This window comes from Mytilus galloprovincialis, chromosome 3 (assembly GCF_965363235.1).
Source record: "Mytilus galloprovincialis chromosome 3, xbMytGall1.hap1.1, whole genome shotgun sequence".
Lineage (NCBI taxonomy): Eukaryota > Metazoa > Mollusca > Bivalvia > Mytilida > Mytilidae > Mytilus > Mytilus galloprovincialis.
The window spans coordinates 9,522,709-9,549,819 of NC_134840.1; the positions used below are offsets into that span (position 1 = coordinate 9,522,709).

Consider the following 27,111-nt stretch of genomic DNA (forward strand, 5'->3'; position numbering starts at 1 on the left):
CCCTGACAACCAGGTGTAACAAGATGGCGGATATCATTGATTTAATTTAACTGTTTGATATGTGCAGTTGGAATATTTAAATTCAATTTCTGAAAATCATATTTGGAAGGATGTATGAAAAGTTATGACAAACAAGAGCCCTCGATCGCAAAATGGAAAAAGACCTCGTTTAAAATTGTTAGACCTGAATTTTTCAGACAATGTGAATGAGGTTCTTTCAAATGGCAGACGACCTCATGGAGGTCTAAGAGGTAAGGATATTTTTCAGTGCTAGAATATATATACTTTTGTGTCAGTATTGATTGAGTAAAGCAGAATATCATTTAAGAGTATCGTTGAAATAATTGTAAAAGATCCAATTATACAAATACAAGTCAGTAAACATTTTTATGCAACTGCAGAGTTGTATAAATAACTGATCATAATAGGGGTGTTGTAATGTTATTATAGATTTTGTTTTCAGTATCTCCATGATAGTATATTAAGACATAACACGCTTTGCCGGGACAAAATTTATTATTTATAAATCATTTTGTGGTATTTTGAACTATATTTTACATATCTTGCTTGACCGTCTTAACAAACTATAGACCCATAGTTGCTTGCATACATTTCATTTGAACTCGGGTGGATATAGTTGTTTCATTGGCAATCATCATACCACATCTCCGTATATATATACTACTACTTATATCATCACCATAAAAAAGGAATACCACTATTACTATTTCATTTTATTACTGAACAATAACAGAAACACGAGTTTGAAAAAAAATTAGCTGTCATCCGTAACACAGGTATTCCACAACACCAAATTATGATGGTGCCCGAAAAAAGCGAATAGATGACTTCAACTTTACCACTATGAACTCTGTTCAATAGCTTCCTTGTAATACTTTACCACTATGAACTTTGTTCAATAGCTTCCTTGTAATACTGAACCCTATATCAATAAAAAGGTAATTCAGTTAAAACCAGGAAATATATAGTGGGCATGTGTATAAATGTAATACAGTTTCACTTGTAATTATTAATAATAATTGTTTGCTGGTAATTAAATATTCGTTTTTAACTAGTACAATGGTATAAAGATCTACAAATTTGTATGAGGGAAGCTGGCGGAAAATGAATAGTATTATCTTTCACTGCAATACATTTTAATGTGGATAGAGAGCGTCATTTTCAACAAGAAAACTAACTTCTTTTAAATATATATAACGCTTATTCCTGTACTTCACAGTCAAACGGAAATTTCTGTCAGCTGGATAGCCACTTATTATACACCAGCTACCAATATACAATACAATTTGCTTTATACTCCAGCTACCAATATACAATACAATATGCTTTATTTTAAAAACACTCCGTCACATTGACATGTGAAACAAGAGGTAAATTACAAAATAAAATCACATACAATTAAAGAAATAGATAAAACAACTTAGAAATGAAATATATAGAAAATTACTTTACTTTATATTATAATATTTTAATATTATAATATTTTAGTTAACTTTGAAGTGAATAAAGACACATTTTTAAGTACGTTAATATTAGTCAATGACAGTAGTCCTTTCATTTTTGCTTCACTTGGATATTTCTGGAAAATGCTGATTTCTGATATTTTTTACTAATAAAAAATTGCATTCAAATAAATAATGGTATTAATTGCCAAATAATTACATTATATGTATGTTTCATCAAAATACGTTATTCTGATTGGCTAACTGCACATTACGTGTAATTCCTTAAGCAATTACATCACTCAATAAAACTTATCATTCATGATCACACGAGGTCCCACAATAAAGTGCACAGGTGAATTAAATAAAAAATTATAAAATTCGTGTTTTCATAATCCTAGCTAAAAAATGTAATTATAAGTATCGAATGCTTCTTTTTATAACTTCATAGGGTTGTAAAAGCGGTGACCGTGCGTACATTTTTCGAATGAAGCGCTTCCGCGCTTCATACAAAATGTACTTCGGTCAACGCTTTTACACCCCAATGAAGTTACAAAAAGAAGCATTCAATTCTTAATGTCAGTTAAACACAAATTACATGTCCTCTGTTCTTTTGGAATGTTATAGGATGATTTGAGAACCTTCAGTTTAGGAACTACTACAATCAATTCTAAATATATCCGCTTTTTGTTTGTGTGCCAGAAATCTAGAGATAAATCGTGTTGAGACGTTATTCAGTGCCTTTTGAAATTAATAATAATATTAACGATTGTCCTTCAATATTCCAGTTTAATTTGCACCGTCAGATTTCCAGATACGTAAGAATTTAATATTGTAATTTACATACACTGCTATTTCACAGCTTACTGATCCTTATTAAGATGATGTCAGTCCCCTGGATTAATGAGAGATTAACGTTTAATGACAGATTAGAAGCCAGACAAAATCAAGATTATAGATCTAATATAATAACTTCATTTACACGGGTTAACAATGCAAGACTTGTTCGGGTATTTGACTAGAACCGATAACAAATTTCTGTAATTTAAATTAATATTTTCAAACCACCTCTGATAACATATTGATTGTTGTGTTTGAGTGTTATAACACTATGGTTATAACAGCGTTGACCGTGTGCACTTTTTATCATAAATGTGCTAAAGCTTCAAACATTATAGGCTTCGGTCAAAGCTTTTACTCCCCCCCCCCCCCCCCCAAAAAAAAAAAAAAAAAAATATATAATAAAATTGAATAATCAAAACGATGCATTCAATTCTTAAGGAAAACGAAATTAACCCTTTCTAGTAATAAAGCAGATTTTGTTCCGTGTTTGTTAATCATTTTGAAGGTCATATTGTAGATTAACCTCCTTGTATATTTTAAGTATTGTATACTTATCGCCATTTTGTGCATTTTTCTTTTGATCTTTTTTTGTGATAATTTTCATATCATGCTTCTCGCTTGAGATGGAAAAATTATCGCTAAAAACTAAGGAGGCCAAGTGGCGTTGCTAACGAAATTGACATGAAATTGACAACGTCGTCATAGGTAAAATAGCGATAAACAGATTATCATTGGTCATCTCAACTCGATTGCTTTTCTCACTTTCGCTGTACCAGGGTTGAGTTCAATATCGTAGTAGCAAAATAGCGGCTACGTAGCTGCTATCAATATCTATGTAACAACTAGTCCAAAGCTACACGTTCGATAGTCAAAATCTACACAGCACTACGTAGCTGTCAACCCAGCTCAAGCGAGAAAATCAATCTCGTTAAGATGATCAACGATAATCTATAATTATTAGACTATTATTGTCTTTACACTGCAATCTAAAAAAACAACATTTCAATTGCTGTTTAATGCGTATAGGTTATTTATTTGATTTAAATATTGGGGAAAATCCCCTTTAAAAAGGCCTCGTATCATGCTCGGGGAGAAATATACAACACAATGAAATGTACATTTTTACCTGTTGAAATCCACACTCGATGGTGAACGAAATCGTTTGAGTATGGACTAAAATATCAACCATGAGCATAAAACATAATGATTAATAGGTTGCAAACAAAAAATATTAACAAATGATATATGTTTTCCAATAATTGCAAAAGAAACAAGGTTGAGTCGTTGTATGCATTGGAAACAAGAATAGGTTGAAGAGGTCGTATGAATAATTAAATATTATTTCGACAACTTCTATTTAAATATTCATGAGGAAAAGTGATATCGGGCCAGTGACTGTATATGACATAGAAATATTTTGACTGCTCAACTGAATAGAACGAGTTCAGTATAAAAAAAATACATGGTTTGCATTTTTATTTGACTTGTTTTAAAGTATCGCCCTCTATTTGTGATATAAACTAGATCTAATATATTATTGTTAGTGTAATAGTTTTAAGATATAAAATGTATGTTACAGTATTTAAATTTTAAAAATAAATACTGAAAAACTTTATTTCACTATGAACACATTTTTAAGTGATATGTCCTCATCTATACAGTTTTTTGTTTGCTATCGTAAGGAATTGTTGTGTTAGATACTCAACATCGTTTTGTATAAAGTTGTTACCCAGTTGTCAAGTCCAAACATAAAAGAATTACACGAGAACAAAGAACAGACTTGAAAAACTACACGACTGTAAAGCTTATTATACACTTCATCCTATTCATTCGGTCAAAATAAATCTGCGTATACTATTATGTAATAATAGATAATTTGCATTTGAAATAGAATACGTGATCGAAAATAATGACAGTGCTTGTCAAAATTCGATTTATAATGACAGTGCTTGTCAAAATTCGATTGAAATCACTTACTTATGTTGATTTATGGTAATCTTTTAGTCGTTTCTAAAAAGCAAATCGAAAATCTATTCCACAAGAATACATTTCTTCGTGACATCGAAGTATAATTAAAATTCCTATGTATCTACATTAACCGATTGTTGTATACCTTCGAAATGAAAGCGTACTCTTTTCTAATGATCTTCAAACATTAAAACTGCATTAATAATTAGTAGATATCAATGTATTTTCCGTTGGCTGTGCTCTTAATTTAGATACCAATAGTACATTAACAAAATCTGGTATTGACACTGCTTTGTCTTTAGCAGAAATAATACGGTGGAATGACTATTTTTAATTTTATCTAAGAACATATTAAATATTTTTTCAAGGCAGCAAAAAACACCCACTAAGTCCGTACTCATTTAATAAAGACGAACAACATCACCAGCAGATCAAAGATTCTGTCGACCGACAGACAGACGAGGATTTCATTGAGAGATATGGTTCTCCAGGATGGGTAGCTGAGGCAAACAGAGAAGTAAGCCACGGTGGTGAAAATCCTTTGTATATAAACAGACTACTTAGTCCTTGTAAGGTAAGTACAATGTAATGGTTCAACTTTTGGTTGAATTCTATGTATGAATATGTTAAAAGCAATTCTCTGTAAGGACCAACAATTTTATGTATGGGGGCACGGCACGCATGATCACCGATTTTCCTGAAACTTACCCAAACCATGTACTAATGGTAATTTTTATGACCACAAGGCCTGTGCAGAGCAAGAAAAGGATAAATACCGCTGAATCAACGTCGTGCGTCTAAAGCGAATTTTCGGATTTCCATTAATCAGGAACCCTCAAACCAAGACAGTTGAAAGTCAGGGGTGTATAAATACATAGCAGCATCAGAAGCTACATGATTTGATAGTATGTTGCTGTTTCTGCCGCAGCATCAGAAGCTACATGATTTGATAGTATGTAGCTGTTTCTGCCGCTTGATAAATGACAACTGCTATATTACACAGTTGTTTGACAATTCTTGTTCGTTTACATTCTCGTAAAACGTTTAGATCACAGCTGGTACGAATACTTTACCCACTATATACATACTTGGAACATATTGTGACTTTGATTTGAAAATATGATTGACATTGTTTTAAACATCTCTTATTACCTATAGATACTAATATTGAACTGACTATCGTCAATTCAACTACAAAAGATTTAAACTAAGGCAAATAACTTCATAACATACTCGACACTTGCTTTTGATAAATCATTCAACATACATCAATATAAAACAAATAAAACAGTCAATATATCAGACTTCATATATTTACAATTTAACTTTATGACCCACAACAGCCTTTCAAGGGCCCTTTGTCCAAGCATTCCGACATTGAACGCTGTCCGTTATATAGGTAAACGTAGGCGAAAGTCTCAGAGAAGCAGGTGTAAAGTTGATAAGTTTGTTCGAACTTGTGAATCGATTTTTATTTTGACAATCATGGATTATTTTAAATAAATGTCTGTTCTTATTACGAGTCAAACTTTGATAAATAAATTATTACCTAAAGTTTATGTTTCTGAATACTGATACTGTTTTCAAATGAAATTAGTTCATTTTTAATTATTTCATTGTATGCAGCTTTAGCCTTTATAGCATGCGTCTTTTGAAAGAAAATCACATTTGATTGCGTTTCCAACTGAACATGGTGTGCTACCTTCATAAAATTGGTATGGTCTCTCTCGTATTCGAAATAGATTTAGACATTTCAGGATTCAAAGAGGGTTACTAAAAGGGCAACACAACTCAACTTGCTTTATCTTATTACTCAGCAGTAAAGTTTTCAATTAAAAAACAATGACCCTTTTTATCATCTTATTTCACTTGTAGCATGACAATGATTCTAGCTATACGGGATCAAGAGCAGTTACTCCAACGCCGTCTGGTAGAATTCCCAATACACCAAAACGAGGCGGATCACTCTACTATAGACAAACTACACCACATCAGTATTTATCAGCAACAGATCTTCCGATTCTTTCCTCTACCGAACCCATGCCGATACTCGGGAGACCAACGAGAACAACGTGAGTTCGATATACATTTAAAATGATTCCTTTGCTTTATGTTTGCGATAAAAAAACAAAATGCGTTCAAGATAATGGTTCAGCATCTAGTGATATTGTATTGCTGTTGATAATCCTCCATCCTTTTGGTTCACAGTTACGTGTGTATGGTCCAATTAATATAATTAAAACTATAGCCAGTAATGTATTTAGTTAGGTTTTGTAAAAGTAGGTACATATTTACAGTCAAAAAATTACTTTGGGTAAGGATTAAGACGCAGATAAAGTCATCTTTAATGGTTATCACGTCGAAATTTTAACGGTGGTTTGTCTTGACTTAGATTGGCAATGGTTATCACGTCGAAAGTGTAACGGTGGTTTGTCTTGACTTAGATTGGCAATGTTTATCAAGTCGACAGTTTAACGGTGGTTTGTTCTGACTTAGATTGGCAATGGTTATCACATCGAAAGTTTAACGATGGTTTGTCCTGACTAAGATTGGCAATGGTTATCACGTCGACAGTTTAACGATGGTTTGTCCTGCCTTAGATTGGCAATTGTTATCACGTCCAAAGTATAACGGTGGTTTGTCCTGACTTAGATTGGCAATGGTTATCACATCGAAAGTTTAACGATGGTTTGTCCTGACTAAGATTGGCAATGGTTATCAAGTCGACAGTTTAACGGTGATTTGTCCTGACTTAGATTGGCAATGGTTATCACATCGAAAGTTTAACGATGGTTTGTCCTGACTAAGATTAGCAATGGTTATCACGTCGAAAGTTTAACGGTAGTGTGTCCTGACTTAGATTGGCAATGGTTATCACGTCGAAAGTTTAACGGTGGTTTGTCCTGACTAAGATTGGCAATGGTTATCACGTGGAAAGTTTAACGATGATTTGTCCTGACTTAGATTGGCAATGGTTTTCACATCGAAAGTTTAACGATGGTTTGTCCTGACTTAGTTTGGCAATGGTTATCACGTCGAAAGTTTAACGATGGTTTGTCCTGACTTAGATTGGCAATGGTTATCACGTCGAAAGTTGAACGATGGTTTGTCCTGACTAAGATTGGCAATGGTTATCACATCGAAAGTTTAATGGTGGTTTGTCCTGACTAAGATTGGCAATGGTTATCACGTCGAAAGTTTAACCATGGTTTGTCCTGGCTAAGATTGGCAATGGTTATCACGTCGAAAGTATAACGTTGGTTTGTCCTGACTAAGATTGGCAATGGTTATCACGTTGAAAGTTTAACGGTAGTTTGTCCTGACTTAGATTGGCAATGGTTATCACATCGAAAGTTTAACGATGGTTTGTCCTGACTAAGATTGGCAATGGTTATCACGTGGAAAGTTTAACGGTGGTTTGTCCTGACTTAGATTGGCAATGGTTATCACGTCGAAAGTTTAACTGTGGTTTGTCCTGACTTAGATTGGCAATGGTTATCACATCGAAAGTTTAACGAACTTTTTTTGTTTGTTGCAGAAAGCTCGACATAGGGATAGTGATCCGGCGGCGGCAGTGTTAGCTAAATTCTTAAAAGCTTTATATTTTAGAAGGTGGAAGACCTGGATGCTTCATACTTTGTATATAGATGCCTCATGTTACGAAGTTTCCGTTAGTCACATGTCCAATGTCCTTGACCTCATTTTCATGGTTCAGTGACCACTTGAAAAAAAAGTTCAGATTTTTTGTAATGTTGAATTCTCTCTTATTATAAGTAATAGGATAACTATATTTGATATGTGCGTACCTTGAAAGGTCCTCATGTCTGTCAGACAGTTTTCACTTAACCTCGACCTCATTTCATGGATCAGTGAACAAGGTTTAGTTTTGGTGGTCAAGTTCATATCTCAGATACTACAAGCAAAAGGGCTAGTATATTCGGTGTATGGAAGGACTGTAAGGTGTACATGTCCAACTGGCAGTGGTCATCTGACCTTGACCTCATTTTCATGGTTCAGTGGTTATAGTTAAATTTTTGTGTTTTGGTCTGTTTTTCTCATACTATATGCAATAGGTCTACTATATTTGTTGTATGGAATGATTGTAAGGTGTACCTATCTAGCGGGCAGATGTCATGTGACATTGACCTCATTTTCATGGTTCAGTGGTCAAAGTTAAGTTTTTGAGTTTTGGTCTTTTTATCTAATACTATATGCCATAGGTCATCTATATTTAGTGTATGGAAATATTTTATGATCTTTATGTCAGTCGCGCAGGTTTTATTTGACCGTGACCTCATTTTCACGGTTCATTGCACAGTGTTAAGTTTTTGTGTTTTGGTCTATTTTTCTTAAACTATAAGTAATAGGTCAACTATATATGTTGTATAGAAGCATTGTTAGCTGTACATGTCTGCCTGGCATGGTTCATCTGACCTTGACCTAATTTTCAAGGTTCATTGTTCTTTGTTTAGTTATCTTGGTTACTGTTAAGTTTATGTGACAGTTGTATTAAAGCTTAGCTTTATACTTAGGACTATCAACATAGTATCAATGATTAGTATAGAAGGCGAGATATTTCAGCGTGTGCACTCTTGTCCTAACTCAGATTGGCAATGGTTATCACGTTGAAAGTTTAACTATGGTTTGTCCTGACTTAGATTGGCAATGGTCATCACGTTGAAAGTTTAATGGTGGTTTGTCCCGAATTAGATTGGCAATGGTCATCACGTCGAAAGTTAAACGATGGTTTGTCCTGACTAAGATTGGCAATGGTTATCACATCGAAAGTTTAACGATGGTTTGTCCTGACTAAGATTAGCAATGGTTATCACGTCGAAAGTTTAACGGTAGTGTGTCCTGACTTAGATTGGCAATGGTTATCACGTCGAAAGTTTAACGGTGGTTTGTCCTGACTAAGATTGGCAATGGTTATCACGTGGAAAGTTTAACGATGATTTGTCCTGACTTAGATTGGCAATGGTTTTCACATCGAAAGTTTAACGATGGTTTGTCCTGACTTAGTTTGGCAATGGTTATCACGTCGAAAGTTTAACGATGGTTTGTCCTGACTTAGATTGGCAATGGTTATCACGTCGAAAGTTGAACGATGGTTTGTCCTGACTAAGATTGGCAATGGTTATCACATCGAAAGTTTAATGGTGGTTTGTCCTGACTAAGATTGGCAATGGTTATCACGTCGAAAGTTTAACCATGGTTTGTCCTGGCTAAGATTGGCAATGGTTATCACGTCGAAAGTATAACGTTGGTTTGTCCTGACTAAGATTGGCAATGGTTATCACGTGGAAAGTTTAACGGTGGTTTGTCCTGACTTAGATTGGCAATGGTTATCACGTCGAAAGTTTAACTGTGGTTTGTCCTGACTTAGATTGGCAATGGTTATCACATCGAAAGTTTAACGAACTTTTTTTGTTTGTTGCAGAAAGCTCGACATAGGGATAGTGATCCGGCGGCGGCAGTGTTAGCTAAATTCTTAAAAGCTTTATATTTTAGAAGGTGGAAGACCTGGATGCTTCATACTTTGTATATAGATGCCTCATGTTACGAAGTTTCCGTTAGTCACATGTCCAATGTCCTTGACCTCATTTTCATGGTTCAGTGACCACTTGAAAAAAAAGTTCAGATTTTTTGTAATGTTGAATTCTCTCTTATTATAAGTAATAGGATAACTATATTTGATATGTGCGTACCTTGAAAGGTCCTCATGTCTGTCAGACAGTTTTCACTTAACCTCGACCTCATTTCATGGATCAGTGAACAAGGTTTAGTTTTGGTGGTCAAGTTCATATCTCAGATACTACAAGCAATAGGGCTAGTATATTCGGTGTATGGAAGGACTGTAAGGTGTACATGTCCAACTGGCAGTGGTCATCTGACCTTGACCTCATTTTCATGGTTCAGTGGTTATAGTTAAATTTTTGTGTTTTGGTCTGTTTTTCTCATACTATATGCAATAGGTCTACTATATTTGTTGTATGGAATGATTGTAAGGTGTACCTATCTAGCGGGCAGATGTCATGTGACATTGACCTCATTTTCATGGTTCAGTGGTCAAAGTTAAGTTTTTGAGTTTTGGTCTTTTTATCTAATACTATATGCCATAGGTCATCTATATTTGGTGTATGGAAATATTTTATGATCTTTATGTCAGTCGCGCAGGTTTATTTGACCGTGACCTCATTTTCACGGTTCATTGCACAGTGTTAAGTTTTTGTGTTTTGGTCTATTTTTCTTAAACTATAAGTAATAGGTCAACTATATATGTTGTATAGAAGCATTGTTAGCTGTACATGTCTGCCTGGCATGGTTCATCTGACCTTGACCTAATTTTTAAGGTTCATTGGTCTTTGTTTAGTTATCTTGGTTACTGTTAAGTTTATGTGACAGTTGTATTAAAGCTTAGTTTTATACTTAGGACTATCAACATAGTATCAATGATTAGTATAGAAGGCGAGATATTTCAGCGTGTGCACTCTTGTCCTAACTCAGATTGGCAATGGTTATCACGTTGAAAGTTTAACTATGGTTTGTCCTGACTTAGATTGGCAATGGTCATCACGTTGAAAGTTTAATGGTGGTTTGTCCCGAATTAGATTGGCAATGGTCATCACGTCGAAAGTTAAACGATGGTTTGTCCTGACTAAGATTGGCAATGGTTATCAAGTCGACAGTTTAACGGTGATTTGTCCTGCCTTAGATTGGCAATTGTTATCACGTCGACAGTTTAACGGTGGTTTGTCCTGACTTAGATTGGCAATGGTTATCACATCGAACGTTTAACGATGGTTTGGCCTGACTTAGATTGGCAATGGTTATCACGTCGACAGTTTAATGATGGTTTGTCCTGCCTTAGATTGGCAATTGTTATCACGTGGAAAGTTTAACGGTGGTTTGTCCTTGCTAAGTTTGACAATGGTTATCACGTCGAAAGTATAACGGTGGTTTGTCCTGACTAAGATTGGCAATGGTTATCACGTCGAAAGTTTAACAGTAGTTTGTCCTGACTTAGATTGACAATGGTTATCACATCGAAAGTGTAACGATGGTTTGTCCTGACTAAGATTGGCAATGGTTGTCACGTGGAAAGTTTAACGATGGTTTGTCCTGACTAAGATTGGCAATGGTTATCACGTCGAAAGTTTAACGATGGTTTGTCCTGACTAAAATTGGCAATGGTTATCACATCGAAAGTTTAACGGTGGTTTGTCCTGGCTAAGATTGGCAATGGTTATCACGTCGAAAGTTTAACGATGGTTTGTCCTGACTTGGATTGGCAATGGTTATCACGTCGAAAGTTTAACGATGGTTTGTCTTGACTTAGATTGGCAATGGTTATCACGTGGAAAGTTTAACGGTGGTTTGTTCTGACTTAGATTGGCAATGGTTATCACATCGAAAGTTTAACGATGGTTTGTCCAGACTAAGATTGGCAATGGTTATCACGTCGAAAGTTTAACGGTAGTGTGTTCTGACTAAGATTGGCAATGGTTATCACGTCGAAAGTTTAACCGTGGTTTGTCCTGACTTAGATTGGCAATGGTTATCACATCGAAAGTTTAACGGTGGTTTGTCCTGACTAAGATTGGCAATGGTTGTCACGTCGAAAGTTTAACGGTAGTGTTTCCTGACTTAGATTGGCAATGGTTATCACGTCGAAAGTTTAACGATGGTTTGTCTTGACTTAGATTGGCAATGGTTATCACGTCGAAAGTTTAACGATGGTTTGTCCTGACTTAAATGGGCAATGGTTATCACGTCGAAAGTTTAAAAATGGTTTGTCCTGACTTAGATTGGCAATGGTTATCACGTCGTAAGTTGAACGATGGTTTGTCCTGACTTAGATTGGCAATGGTTATCACGTCGAAAGTTTAACGATGGTTTGTCTTGACTTAGATTGGCAATGGTTATCACATCGCAAGTTTAACGATAGTTTGTCCTGACTTTGATTGGCAATGGTTATCACGTTGAAAGTTTAACGATGGTTTGTCCTGACTTAAATGGGCAATGGTTATCACGTCGAAAGTTTAAAGATGGTTTGTCCTGACTTAGATTGGCAATGGTTATCACGTCGTAAGTTGAACGATGGTTTGTCCTGACTTAGATTGGCAATGGTTATCACGTCGAAAGTATAACGGTGGTTTGTCCTGACTTAGATTGGCTCAGATTGAAAATGGATAACACATCGAAAGTCGCCAGTTGAAAGTTTAACAGTGGTTATACTTAATAGTCCTCAATTTACATTGACAATGTTAATCACGTCGAAAGTTTAACAACAGTTTGTCCTGACTTAGATTGGCAATGGTTATCACGTCGAAAGTTTAACAACAGTTTGGCCTGACTTAGATTGGCAATGATTATCACGTCGAAAGTTAAACAGTGTTTTGACGTAGACGATTTTCTTTTAGAAATTAGCTTTTACATATTTATATGATTAGCTATAAAATATTACGCATACAGTTGGGCAACTTAGTTGATGGGTTATAACTTCCATTTAATGCATTTAATATTATCTATATGATTTTCAGGTATCTTGTAAGTAAAATAATTCATTGTACAAAGAATATAGAACGCACATAATGCACATGCAAATGTAAAGGTATTTAGCTTAGCGATGACGTCACAGAATACGTTTGACGTTACAAAACGACCTTGAGCATGATAGGGACTTTTGTCAGACAGACAATATTATGGTGTAAGCTTTTTTGCACGAATATGCATGATAACGTATTATTTATTGACCCTGTATAAATTAAGCATGGTTATTTTATGCATACATATTTATTATTCACATTTATATTTATTGTCAAATGGATAATGGATGCATGATTTTTAAATTTCTTTAGGTATTTTGTAAAAAATATATAGACTATCAAAAAACACAAAGACCAAAACTTAAAAAAAACACAGTTATTTAGAAAAAAAAATATATATTTGTAAGGGAAATTCATGCATAATTGAAAATGTGTTAAATTCTATTGAAAACAGAAAAAACACTATTTCAGTGTATTCGATTTTATAAATGTCTGAAATAATCACATAGAAGATACTATTTACAGGACGATAGGGATACACCAAAGTGACCATATTTTCATCCATACTTATTTAACCTATTGTAGTTGAGATCAACCAGTGGATTTTTTTGTGGCAGATCTTTGTTTGTTTCTGTTTAGTAAATACCTTCTAATGCCCTGAATGCTTTTTAAGATTACACATATAACTACTCTTTTATACTCTTTGGTACAATTTTTATGATGTATCAACAGTACCATATTTCATAACAATCATGATGTATTCTGCTGTAAGCATTTATTGCGTATTTTATAGATATATGTTATATTGATTGTCTCCAATCTATGACTTCCAATGCTCATGCTCGTAAGGGTATTTGATGTCCAATTATATGTCTATATTCATGATTGTAGTCTTATTTATTGTTAAAACACTTCTCTAAAGTCACACGGTGTTTAATTTGGAAAGTCTAATGATAGATTATTTGTCATTTCAAGAATACCTACTTAAGTCTTTTAAGATAGGGTGGAGGTTAGGTTTTGATGATTTATTCTTCTGTATTATGGCACTCTTACTTGTTATTAAGACTTTTTATAGTCTACATTTGAAAATGTGTATTCCATTGTCCATGGATTTCTTTTATTCGTTTCAAAACTGTTTACAAAGATTACAAAGTTTTGGCAGACTAAAACACTGTCAAAATTTCCACACAAGAATACTTTTTCAAGGCAAAATTTGTTTTAAAAACAACGTTTTTTGTTTCATTAAAGTTTTTTATCAGCCGCAATTAATCCATGTCTAGATCTTATAAAGCAATTGGTCATCTCTGTTTTTTTTAATAATTTTGTGGACAGTTTTAACTCCATAACAAATTATGACAGCATACATGTGTATTATATATAACCATTCTGTATCAGTGCAGATTACTTATGTAATGTTATTGAAACTTGGTATGAAGCTTTTGTATGATGAAAGAATCCAGAGTAAAATTTTATAAAATATTTGTTTCCCAATTTCTCGTATTTTACTGATAAATAGACTTAGTTTTTTACACTTTTACACGAAACAATTTTAATTTCAACAAAGGATTCTGTGGAACCCTACACGAATTGTTTCTTCATTTTGGTCAAAATTATATTTACATCTGTTATACTCCTATTAAACAAGTGATTTTATTCTCCCCAAGTTAATAAAAAATTGAAGATTGTAATTTATTGAGTTTTGTGATATATTAAAGTCATTTGTCTACTTGCCTGTCTCACTATCATCGTTATAGTCGACCGTGAAAGTTCACAATGTTATACTGCCTACGGTGAAATTTCGCCTTGAAGCATCAATGAGGGGGGCAAGGGGTTTAACTGTTATGCTGTTATGGGGCATTTTAATTCTTTGTTATCTGTTATTCTGAAAATATATTTACTGTTAGCTGTTATTGACTTATTCTTTGTTAGCTGTTATAGGACTATTATCTATTTTGTTATCTGTTATTGTGAGAATCTATTTGCTGTTAACTGTTATTGAAAATTGGAATGTTAGCATTTTGACAGCCAATCTTCCATAGAAATTGAAGATAATTGAAAATTGTGATTTGAATGGATAATAGTCTCATTGGCACGCTTACCACATCTTCTTACAATGTATATCTATTGGGGTCTTTCTACTGGTAATATCGGGTGGCCCTGTATTTGCAGAAGAATTTCAGTAACAAACATCACATAAACATATAAAATCAATTGGACCGTGGACCATTCCAGTATGTATTATTATTATCCTTTGTAATAAATTCCATTGTCTGTGAACATGTATCATTTTGTACAAATTATAATTCACTTATTACTTGTACAATAATTTATAGTATGGATTTTGTTATAAAAAAAGCATTGGTACACCCTATAGATTTTTTTATTCAATGACCACATTATAATCTTTATGTTGTACTATTACACCACTGTCCCTGATTAGGGCAGGATTGAACACCAACTAGCATGCTAAAGTTGACGCAGTCACATTCTGTATGTGCCTACTTCCAAGTCAGGAGCCTGGATTCAGTGGTTGTAGTTTGTTACTGTGTTACTAAGTTTCTCGTTCACTATTTTGTGGATAAATTAGGCAGTTAGTTTTCTCCTTTGAATTGTTTTACATTACTAAGTGGTGTGGATTTGAATTATGGCTTTGGGAATTATACAAAATCTTTTTCTTTTAGCATTTATATTATAAGTGCTACTCCCTCTCTTTTCATTTACATGAAAGAGAACCCTGACCACCATATTTTTAAAAGCTTTTTAACTGCTTCACATGGCGAAAATTGAAGCTCAGAAACCATTGATGCAAATACAGATGTGTCTTCAGTTTAATTTTTCGACAAATACCCTTTTTAAAATCCTACAGCTTCTCCAATGCTGTACCCAAATTTTCCATATTCTATAATTTCACATAAGATACATGTACATGATTGGTGTTTCACTTGGTGTCATCCAAATTTTCACTAGGTCCAATTTCTATTATACTATCAGAATTGTCACTTGAGTCAATTTCTATTATCAGAATAACCATAACTGGCATGCGTGTTTCAGTTACATATGTCCTGTCTCCACTGATCTGGGTATTTTTGTATTTTATAAGTAAGTTTTATCATGAGGTCAAAAATAAAAAAAATATATTGTGCATCAAAGTTTTTTTTTATTACTTGTAAAGTATATATATTGCTTTTCAGAAAAAAAATTTAAAAATCAAATTGATAATAAAGTGTCACTGGCTGCACTATTTTCAAAATTTAATAAAAAAAACCTAAATCATTAAGAATTGATCCCTCAAATGCCCTAGATTAAAAATATCCCTATATCAAAAACAGAAACTAGAAATTTCGTTCAGAAAAATTCAACATCCATGCTATAACTTATTTTACAAGTTACGGAAAAAAATCAACCAAGGCAGAACTGCCTCAGCGGCCGAAACGTCTTGTTTACACAAATTACAATTTTCTAGGTCCATACCACAAGTTATATACTAAGATCTACGAGTCATCTACTGGATTGGTCCTGGACAGATTTATTTTCATATTTCATTTACTGTTATCTGTTATTATCCCTTTTCAATTCCTTGTTATCTGTTTTTCACCAAATCAATTCACTGTTTTGCTGTTATGGGTACCCCCTTGCCCCCCTCATTAATACGAAACTGAAGTCATTTTTTTTCTGAATTATTTTGTTGTCAAATAATATAAAATGTTTGTATATTTGGTGCAAGTTTCAGCGAATCAGTTTAATTTTTTGTGGGAGGGTGTTACTTAATTTACATCTTTTGTTAGAAATCAAAAAACGGAATATTTTACAACAAACGTAATCATAAGACAGAAATAAATGATAAAACCATCTTACAAAATATTAGCAACAGTAAACAGACAAACAGACAAACTCATAATACATCTGGTAACAACAGTGCATTATAATCATATTTACAGATTATTAAGGGCTCGACAAAGATGTAATTCAGCACCTATAAATGCCTACCAGAAAAGACGAGATGTTCCGATCAAACGTAAGTTGTTTAGAGGTAATGGCAAGAAAACTGGTGAAGTCTCAAGCTGATAAATATTCTTAGTGTGATCGATGATAAGATGTTAACCAAAGGAACTTATATATAACTTCAAAGCAGATTTGCATTTAATAAATAGCAGAAAAGTTTATACAAATTCAGTCATGGCTCTGTACAGAAAGTTTTTAGAAAATCTTAAACATTGCTGGTTATTACTACAACATAAATTCTAGTGCCGTTACAATTTCACGAGGAATATACTGTAGCTTATGATTTTTTTGTGTGTAAGGCTACAATTAAACAGGTCTTGTTTTTGTTACAGTACCATGTGGAAACCAAGGAAACCATGGAAATCAGCCTTTGAGCAGAGAGTAAGTATCACGTGATATTATACATTTGTCAAAAAACATGGAAGCCAGACTTTTAGTTGTGAGTAAATATTACGCGATATCATTTTGTTATCTGTTTCAAACCATGGAAGCCAGACTTTCAATAGAAAGTAAGTATCCCGTGCTATTTTTATGTACTAGTATAGATCTGCCTAACCCATATGATTATTAAGACTATATTACACGTTTTTTGTTAACTTGTGTATGTTATATTTACGACAAATGGTCTAAGTCTAGATTGCAATAGAAATTACTCATTCAAAAAGAATTTAAATATAATAATTTTTATGTAATTGTGATTTAGTTATTTGAATTTATTCAATTATATACATGCATATATTTGTTTTCCATTTTTAGACCATCTACTGTAAGTTTATCTGTTGAAGGAGAATCAAACCATGCTTTCTTGACCGGTGCAAGATATAACAGGTATTATAATAACACATTAATAAATATTCTAGATATTGTATTATCAATATATAAAATAAGCATAGTGTATTACTGGTTGATAGTAACGTTCAGATCAAAGAGTAACACGACATAAATAAAAACCTGATCAAGTTAATGCCAAGCCCTTTAGAAGAGCAATGATAGGATAACTACGTCAAGGTTATTCAAGCGTTGCTTATCTTTAGTTATATGCTATAGGTTGCACTTCTGTAAATATAAACAATGCAAATCCCACTCCTTTACAGCTACAACTGTGCCAATTTTACTTTGAAGTTTCGTTAAAAAAGAATTTTGTTTACAGTCATATGAAACGAGTGACTGGTGAAAAATAATGTTTATCCGTTTCTTGAACCAATGCGTGTATTTATCATAAACTTAGTCTTATGTGCACGATATTATCACTTTTTTACGCAAAAATATCTTATAATCGTCAACTTTTTTTCTCTCTCTGTCTGTTATGAAGTGAAAATATGACTGCTCATTAATTGTCGTAATTTAAAGCCGTAGTTTACCGATTGTCACCTTATAGTAAACAATCAACAAAGAAGCATGGATATTGAGAACGTGTATAACATGTTTAATCAGATAATAGTTTATTTAAATGACAGATCCATGCGTATTGCGATCACCAAATGTGTACCATGGAGGGTCACTCTAAGGTTACTTTGAATACGGAAAATTTATCGGCAAATTTCTTCCTGGAAGCAAGGAATTAAAAAAAAAAAATTCTTCTAAATGTGGACAAATTAAAAACATTTCTTCAGAAAAAAGTATATGTACATAAGTTTAATAATGACAACTATCCATTTTGTTATAAAAAACATATGCATCATTTTTTTTATAATTTGAGGTTCCATATAACTTTAATTAATGGATGTGAAAAGTTTCAATATTCGTATTATAACAATTACTTTACCGGGCCCGTTTTATTGATTTGAAGAGTTTCAATATTTTAATTATAAAAAATATTTCACAGGGCCCGTTTAATTGATTTGAAGAGTTTCAATATTTGAATTATAACAATTATTTTACAGGGCCCGTTTAATTGATTTGAAGAGTTTCAATATTTGAATTATAACAATTACTTAACAGGGCCCGTTTAATGGACGTGAAGAGTTTCAATGTGTATGGTGTGTACATGCCTCGTAGTAATCCACTTGACTGTTTTATGAGTGGCCCAGCAATGTCTAGATTACGAGAACGTAACGAGGAATCACCCGGTGCTCCACCTGGTTAGTATACACTTTCTAGAATATCATATCATGACGGATGTCCGATTCTGGTTGATGGGTTTCACAAATAAAGTTTATCGAAGTCCAGACACACACAAACTCATTTCAAACGCACGCTACTGATTTTTAAAACTATAGCCGTTATCAATTGCAGAAGACTTTTATTTAATTAACTTCATTCATTACTGAAACAGAAAAAAACGATTTATTTTGTTTCAAAGCAATTGTAAATTAAATTTACGAACCAGGATGGATTTTGAAGCCGACAGACGACTGACAGATCAGCTTCTACATTGGCATCTTCTCCAAGTTCCTGTGATTCCGTACCACTATTTTTAAGAGGTTTATACATATCTCTATATGCGTATTTCAGCGTTGATCCTTTTGTGTTTAATTTTATACTGAATATAGAAAAGCTGAGATAGTTAGTATGTTACATACATGTATGGTTGAACTGAAATAATATCTTCCTGTTTATTTTTATCGACTTGGTATCGACTTTCTATACTTTTGTTGTAATTTAAAGTGATTTCCTGGTGAATTGTTATTTTCTGAAGGAGTGACACGAATTGTTATTTTGTAAAGGAGTGACACGAATGATGTCAGTGTGTTTAATTAATTTGTATATTTATATCTCACGCTATCAAGTAGCGGCAGGGGCGTAGCTACCTAAGGCTCGACTAGGCACGTGCCTATACATATATTTGCCGATTATACCCCCTTTGGAAAAAAAAAAAAAAATTTTAAATTTAAAATTTTAATTTTACTGCGTATCATTATTTATACATAACCCGACCGTATTCGAATCCCGATACTAGTATCCTAATGGATAAATTTGTTGTTCGTTCGAAACGAAAGAAAGATGAAGAAGAGAGTCAAAATTGTCAGACTAGGACTGCAACTGGCGATAGTGGAGAATCATCTAAGACTGAAGCTTCTCCGACAAGTAATACATGACAACGTCATGTACACAACACCATCGCCCTTACCCAGATATCGGGTCTTTACAACACCAAAAAACAATACCCGACTTCTTGGTGTCCTTTCGACTTTCAAATCTATCTCTTCTTCATATACACCGACACCGACACCTCAATGTTGATGTTGATGCGAGTACAACTAATTTTATCGGCAGAAAAAAACGTCGACTTGACTTTGAGTAAATGTATCATTGTCTTTGTGTATGAAACTGGATCTGAAAGTTATCAGTCATAAAAGTTCAGAAATATTAGATTTGTTTAACCAATTTTTGCCCAAATTTGAGATTTTAAAAGATTCGTTCAAAAAAGTTGAAAATCTTTTCCTTTGACCCTCTGTGGCCAGTGGCGTAGCTGGGTCATTTTTACGTGTACGGCCGAAACTTGGCGAGGGATATGAGGGGTGCCAATCGTTCAGTGTTAAAGCACCTGCTGGTAGTGGGTTCGAAAGGGAATGAGATACCATAATGATTCCTGTCAGTAAAAAATCATTGATAGCAACATACTTTTGAATCTAAATTGTTTGTTTGTTTTGGTTAAATCTTGTAATATGTTAACTTATTCATCGTGTTAAACTGGAAGCTATCCTAATGGTCATTGGTTTTAGAGAAAACGTCCAAACCAATATTACTTTTAAATAAGTTTAAATGGTGCCGTGATCGAGTGAGCATACAATCCACAAAAGCACCTTTTAATGAACACGAAAACATATTTCTAAGAGGTGCAATATAAAAAAAATCTGGAACACCTAGGATTTCTTCCCACAAAAAGTGACTCAATTTATCGTTCCTTTAAAGGGATTTAAAAAAAAATCGAAAATTTTCTTCTGATATTTTTTTTTTTGATCTGGAATATTTCACGACAATCTATGAAGGTTTATAAATTGAGCATGTAAAACAATTAACTGCGTAAAGAAGAGTCCGGCTATCCGGCTGTCTATCAGAAAAGAACAAAAAATGAACGAAAAAAATGCTTTCAAAATCTTAGCTTTAGACATAAGTTATAGAAAAAGCTTCTTCGGTATTTTCATAAAATTCGATGAAGGTTCGACATGTAGTTCATGTAATTGAGAAATAACAAAATATACGCCCAAACTGCGGCCACTTATTAATTGCAGAAAGAAATACATTTTGTCCTTAAAATGTGGGAAAATTAAAGGTATAATTGCATTATTATATTGCTCTGAATACTCTTTTGATCATAAACAGTTTCTGTCCAACTTTCATAAAATTTCACGGAGAGTCATTCAAAAGACTTTATCCACATTCAGAACCTAAATGTTGACGCCGCTTTGTGTGGCTTTTGGGACATAAATCACTGGTTACAAACAGCATATCGAATCTGAGCAGATAGTGAATTGCTTTAAATATAAGAAAAGTTCGTAGAATTCATAGTACTAGATTCAGACTTTTACAAAAGATTCGAACAAATATATTAAATGATCTATTTGAGTAAATTTAGTCCCTTTTTATTCAAAATTACAATCCATTGAAAAAAAGAAGCACAAGGCTGATGTGCTTTTGACCAGTTTTTCTTTTTCTATGTCGAATATTTGTTTTATTTTCAAAATTCAAGTGTACGTCCGGGCGTTTTGACGTAAACGTAGCTACGCGCATGGTGGCCTTAATCTAAAACTAGTCTGATCTACACTGGGCATATTGTAATAATTTTTTTTTCTTTCAGATTTTTGATTGTACACTACTACGTTAATTCAGGTGTTAATGTAAAATTATTCATAATTCTTCAAACTTTTCTTCATGAATATTATCATGATAAAAACCAGTAAATATGATATTTTTGTACACAAAATTATGCAACTAAAATGCTGAAAACCGTTTTCCGTCGGGGGGCCTTCGGCCCCTGAACCCCCTACCTGGCCATGGGCTCTGCCCTGGACCTGCAGGGGGCCTTTAGCGACCCCCAGACCCCCTGCCGATTTGTGCCTACAGTTGATTTGATACCTAGCTACGCCCCTGAGCGGGATCCGTTTGTTCGTCATTCAGTCGGTCAGTCTCACTCTGTCATTCCACCGGTCAATTCATTTCAGGATGCTTACTCAAATAACGTATATCGATTGCATCAGTTTCATATATTTTCACATATAAAGAGAGGTAGACCCCGATTGATCTGGATGTCCCCTCATCAAAGGTCACGGTCGAAGTTAAGTGCTATAAAGTGGTTTCGGATGTACAATCAAATACTTTAAAACATTGGATTGCAACCTTACCTAGATAAATAGTCAAATATAATAAGCGAAAAATTACTAATGATTTTTAGGCTAATACATTAAAGGTCCAGGTCGTGGATACGAAAAAAAGACCGCTGTTACTTACTTGAAGCTAAATCAAATACTACATATGAACATAGATAGACTAAGAGTCATATATAAGGACAGGAAGACGCCGGTTTATTTTGAGATTGCTTTGTGTTTTCATCCCTACAGAATCGTTTTGAAAACAAATCTGGTTAACAATAAAAATATTTCACGTGAATAGACAAAATAGCAATGATGTGATACGCTTGGTTTGATTGTGCGTTATAGATTTAGTTTTGTTAATATTCATTGAATTTACCCTATCTGCACGGGAAATGCATTTTTTGATTTAATAGTTATGGAATGCATTATTCGATTTAATAACTATGATTATTTGTATACCCCATTTATGGGCATTATATTTTCTGATCTGCGTCCGTTCGTTTGTACGTCCCTCTGTCCCACTTCAGGTTAAAGTTATTGGTCGAGGAAGTTTTGGATGAAGTGGAAGTCCAGTCAACTTGAAACGTAGTACACATGTTCCTTATGATATGATCTTTCTAATTGTAATGCCAAATTAGAGTTTTTACCCCAATTTTCACGCTCCATTGAATAAAGAAAATGATAGTGCTGATGGGGCATCCGTGTACTATTGACACTTTCTTGTTGATATTTTAAATATCTTGCTAATAATGTAAATTTGAATGAAGAATTTTCTAATTTATAAATTTGAAATGTATTACCGATATATGTATAGCATTATATGTGTGCATATTTAGTATAGAAAAACGTATATGTTGTAGTTAATAACAAAAGAATATATTTATTTTAGATACACCTCGATCTGATGATGACGACACAACAGACGAGAAAGAGACAAAACAAAAAAGACCAGCAACCGCGCCTTCTAAAAGGTTACTATCTTCCTCAACGCCATCTGGCGGTCGTCCCCGAAGTGCACGAGTTGATTCCATCGTTCCTTCCATAAATATAATGCAAGATGAAAGTGAGAACAAAGAAAATATTGCTGTTAACAACAATTTGGTTGAAAAACTAATATTTTTGCAAAATGGGTTGTTTATAACAGGTATCATTGTGACAGTGCCGGTAGTGTAGCTAGCTGCCTCGTGTATATATTAGTTAGAATGTCTTATCTCATAATGGTTGTTCATATCTCCTTGCTTTTACTGCGCTTGATATATATTTACTGATTGTTCTGTGTGCTGCTAACTTACAAAATATATCTTAATATCTGATTTATTCTAATTGTGTGAAATTCCGACATGTATAATATAATTACCTTCATGCATAGTTTTGTTGTCGTTGTCAAAGTCATTTCAAACCAGTCACATGCATGTACCAACCTTGATGTTCCAAACCAGTTAAATTATTGCTTTATTAAAACCCCACTGTATCAAACAAGTCAAACGATCGTTCTATTTAAACCTCTGTGTATCAAACAAGTTAAATTATCGTTTTATTCTAACCTTAATGTTCAAAAATAGTTATTCAAGCATCAATGTTTCAAACCAGTCAAATGGTGGCTTTTATCAAACCTCAATTTTTCAAACCAGTCATGTAATTGCTTTATTCAAAACTCTATGTTCCAAACCATTCCAAATGATAGTTTTGTTCTAACTGCTAAATTTCATACATGAAACGATCGTTTTATTCAACCAACAATATTTCAAACGAGTCAAATGATCGCTTTAATCAAAGTTATCTTCCAAGTCAGTCAACTGATCGCTTTCTTCAAAATTCTATATTCCAAACCAGTGAAATAATTGCTTTATTCAAATCTTCATGTTCAAACTAGTCAAATGATCGCTTTATTCAAACCTTAATGTTCAAACTGGTCAAATAATTGCTTTATTCATATCTTAATGTTCAAACTAGTCAAATAATTGGTTTATTCAAATCTTAATGTTAAACTAGTCAAATGATCGCTTTATTCAAATCTTAATGTTCAAACTAGTCAAACGATTGCTTTATTCAAATCTTAATGTTCAAACTAGTCAAATGATCACTTTATTCAAATCTTAATGTTCAAACTAGTCAAATGATTGCTTTATTTAAATCTTAATGTTCAAACTAGTCTAATCAAATCTCAATGCTTTAAACCAGTCATATAATCGCTTTATTCAAATCTCGATATTTTATACCAGTCAAATCATTGCTTTATTCAAACCTTAATGTTTCAAACCAGTCCAATGATCTTTTTATACAAACATCAATGTTTCAAGCCATTTCCATTGCCTCTTTATTTTCCAACCTTGGTGTTTTGTGTCATGTACACATGACAATAATTCAAACATCCATGCTTCAAACCTGTTACATAAATTACTGCTTAGTCATTCCCTGGTTTTCCGAAATAATTAAGGAATGACTGTCATATTTTTTCTGTCTATGAAGAAATAACATAAAAAATGTGGTGCACACTGAATAACGCGCGTAGCGGGTTATTCAACAGTGTGCACCACATTTTTTATGTTATTTCGAATAGACAGAAAAAATATTACAGTCATTTCTTATAATTTAATTCTAAATCTATTTTAAACCGTAGAAAACCATGAAAAAACGTTGATGATTACACGGTCACATGACTAAGTTATGTCTATGGGCTGATAACAAAATAACGTCAGCCAATCAGAAGACGCGTTACATCCAAAATTAAATTATTAAGATTTAAAAAAAAAGAATTCTCTTTGATTCTGATTCATATGCGATAAATTGAAAGTCTATAATTTTAATATACGATTTTAATTGCTAACTCACAGACAGTTATGTGAAAGAGGGAATCAAGAAAGTAGTGATTATAAAAACAATTTAAAATGTGTGTTTGCATTGCTTAACAGAAACTGTATTTCATTATAACTCACAACCACTAATTATTATATACTGTTTTATATTTACTATGGTCTTTTGTTTCTGAAAAAACTTTTTTAGTTTGAATGATTTTTTCCGTGTAAAATGTTATTTAATTCATCATGTAATTTTATTCTGATCGTTAATAAGTTTTTCTTGTTTTTCTTTATATTTTCTAAGACATATTAAAGGCGATATTTTTTTGTTGAAAGTAATAAATATGAAATTTTTGTTTATTTAAAGGTGTAAAGTGACTTTTGATAGTAAATAAGTGGCAGTAAATAGAAAATATATAATTTTCGTACGTTAATATAATTGAAAAAAGTATAAGTACCAGTTAAACTTTATGAATGTAATATTTGGGATAAAATATTAACCAATAATACTTGTTTACTTTGTAGGGAAAGGCGTCATCGTTACGCTGAAAGGATTTAAATCTCCCCCTCCACAGAAAAAAGAATCAATTCTTCCAAGTGTGACTGGCGTGTCTGTACCAACAATGAAATACAAGAAATCTCGTAATATCCCCGACGATTCTTCCATCATAAATCAACCTCCTCCAACGCCAGTAGGACAGTTATCAGTGAAAGATGAAACAGAACATCTTCAATCTCCTATACAGGAAGAGATTACTGCTCATGCGCAAGATGTGTCACAAACATGTAACAAGGATACTGACCAATCAGATACTCAAACTAAAAACTTGGAAATGTCCGTTAAAATTATTCAACTTACAAGTGATCCAAATGAAACTGCAGTTGTTTATGATAAAGTAGAGAATGGCGATACAAACACATCATCAACAATTCATCAAACACTTTCACCAGAGGAAAATAACGAAAGCAGCCTTGAAAGACAGAAAGTGACTGATGAAGCTAAACCAAAAAGTATGGAAGTACGCCAGGACGTAAAAGGCATTTCCGGAAATGGCATCACAATCGCAGAGACAAATGACACCAATACTAGTAATAATATAGAAAATCAAGTGAAAAGCACGACATTTATGACAGACAAAGAGGAGACTACAGAAGTTAAACATGTTTTAACCATTCCTAATGCTAAATTAGAACCAGAATAGTATATATATTTCACATTTTTACCTCGATAATATGAAATGAACTTAATTCTTATCATTTTATTCTTGTTTATAGGAAAATAAGTTTGAGAGTTCGTATCATATAGGCTGCATATTTTCGCCTTTTTAATATCATGAAGGGAAAATGTATAAATGGTCAATCTATTTGTACATAAAAAAAGCTTAGCAACAAAAGAAACTAATCATTTATCACCTCCAAAAACATTTCCATTTTTTGAAAATTGGAAACATAACTTAAACAAAATCAGACAATTTCTTAACATAGACTGAAAAATGAATTTTAAACAAATTGTAAGAAGTTTTGATATTTGTAATGCAGAACACACTACTACACAATACTTTTGAATTTAGTGTTTATGTCAGATCTTTTTAATTCAATAAGTGTGACTTAAATTGGAATTACGGGGAGGGTCTTTTTTTAATTTCGGCCCTTCTTCATGGTCGAGGAACAAATAGTGACACAGAATGTTTTTTTTTATTTAGAATGTCTTGATATTGTCGTATACCTACACAATCGTTTTATCATACCGACTAAAATATGCGTTAATGGCTTTTTTTGCTATAAATTAAGCAATAGCTGCATTGCCAATACATCGTCCTTAACCTTATATTTTACATTTGGTGTTGTGAAAACAAAACAGTATGTTTATGTTTCTTCTCTAATATGTATATTTATTGTTGAGCAATGTTTGATGTTTACCTGCATAGAAAGGTTTATACGACACACACAGCAACCAAACACGCCAAAACTCAGTTTCTAGCAGTATTTATATTTTTTGTGCTTATATTGGAATGACTGAATGTTGTTCATTTGCTCAAAATCCCTATAGTTCATTCTGTGATAATTGATTTAACAATGTTGATTTAACTAATAAATTTGTTGAAAATTTGTATAGTTTATAACAACTACTTCACGCTTGAAGGTGGATAGTACATTATTTATTTACATATAAGGTTAAGTATACCGCCGACTGTAACAACGTATGAACATGATGGCAAGGAAAGCACACATA

The 27,111-nt window shown here is 33.2% G+C and overlaps 2 protein-coding genes across 4 annotated transcripts in view; one reads left to right on the forward strand and one right to left on the reverse strand.

Annotated features, from left to right (window-relative positions):
* Positions 1-19,326, reverse strand: part of LOC143067151 (patatin-like phospholipase domain-containing protein 4) — a 30,499-nt gene extending 11,173 nt beyond the window's left edge. Inside the window, exon 1 of the mRNA XM_076240204.1 lies at positions 19,152-19,326. Within this exon, the coding sequence (XP_076096319.1) occupies positions 19,152-19,258 (107 nt within the window). The 5' untranslated portion in view covers positions 19,259-19,326. The remainder of the gene's footprint in view (positions 1-19,151) is intronic.
* On the forward strand, positions 1-26,989 carry LOC143067150 (uncharacterized). Of its 3 annotated transcripts, none has more exons than XM_076240201.1 (9): positions 1-251; positions 4,643-4,848; positions 6,150-6,346; positions 16,762-16,838; positions 17,158-17,206; positions 17,582-17,653; positions 18,767-18,906; positions 22,970-23,224; positions 25,404-26,989. In XM_076240201.1, the coding sequence occupies exons 1-9, from the start codon at positions 125-127 to the stop codon at positions 26,078-26,080; spliced, it is 1,800 nt and encodes a 599-aa protein (XP_076096316.1). In that variant the 5' UTR covers positions 1-124; the 3' UTR covers positions 26,081-26,989. The 3 variants fall into 3 exon arrangements, with proteins under 3 accessions (XP_076096316.1, XP_076096317.1, XP_076096318.1); XM_076240202.1 differs by having other exon boundaries at positions 22,970-23,143; XM_076240203.1 differs by having other exon boundaries at positions 3-251; positions 22,970-23,051; positions 25,404-25,580.
* The last annotated feature ends 122 nt before the right edge of the window (positions 26,990-27,111 follow it).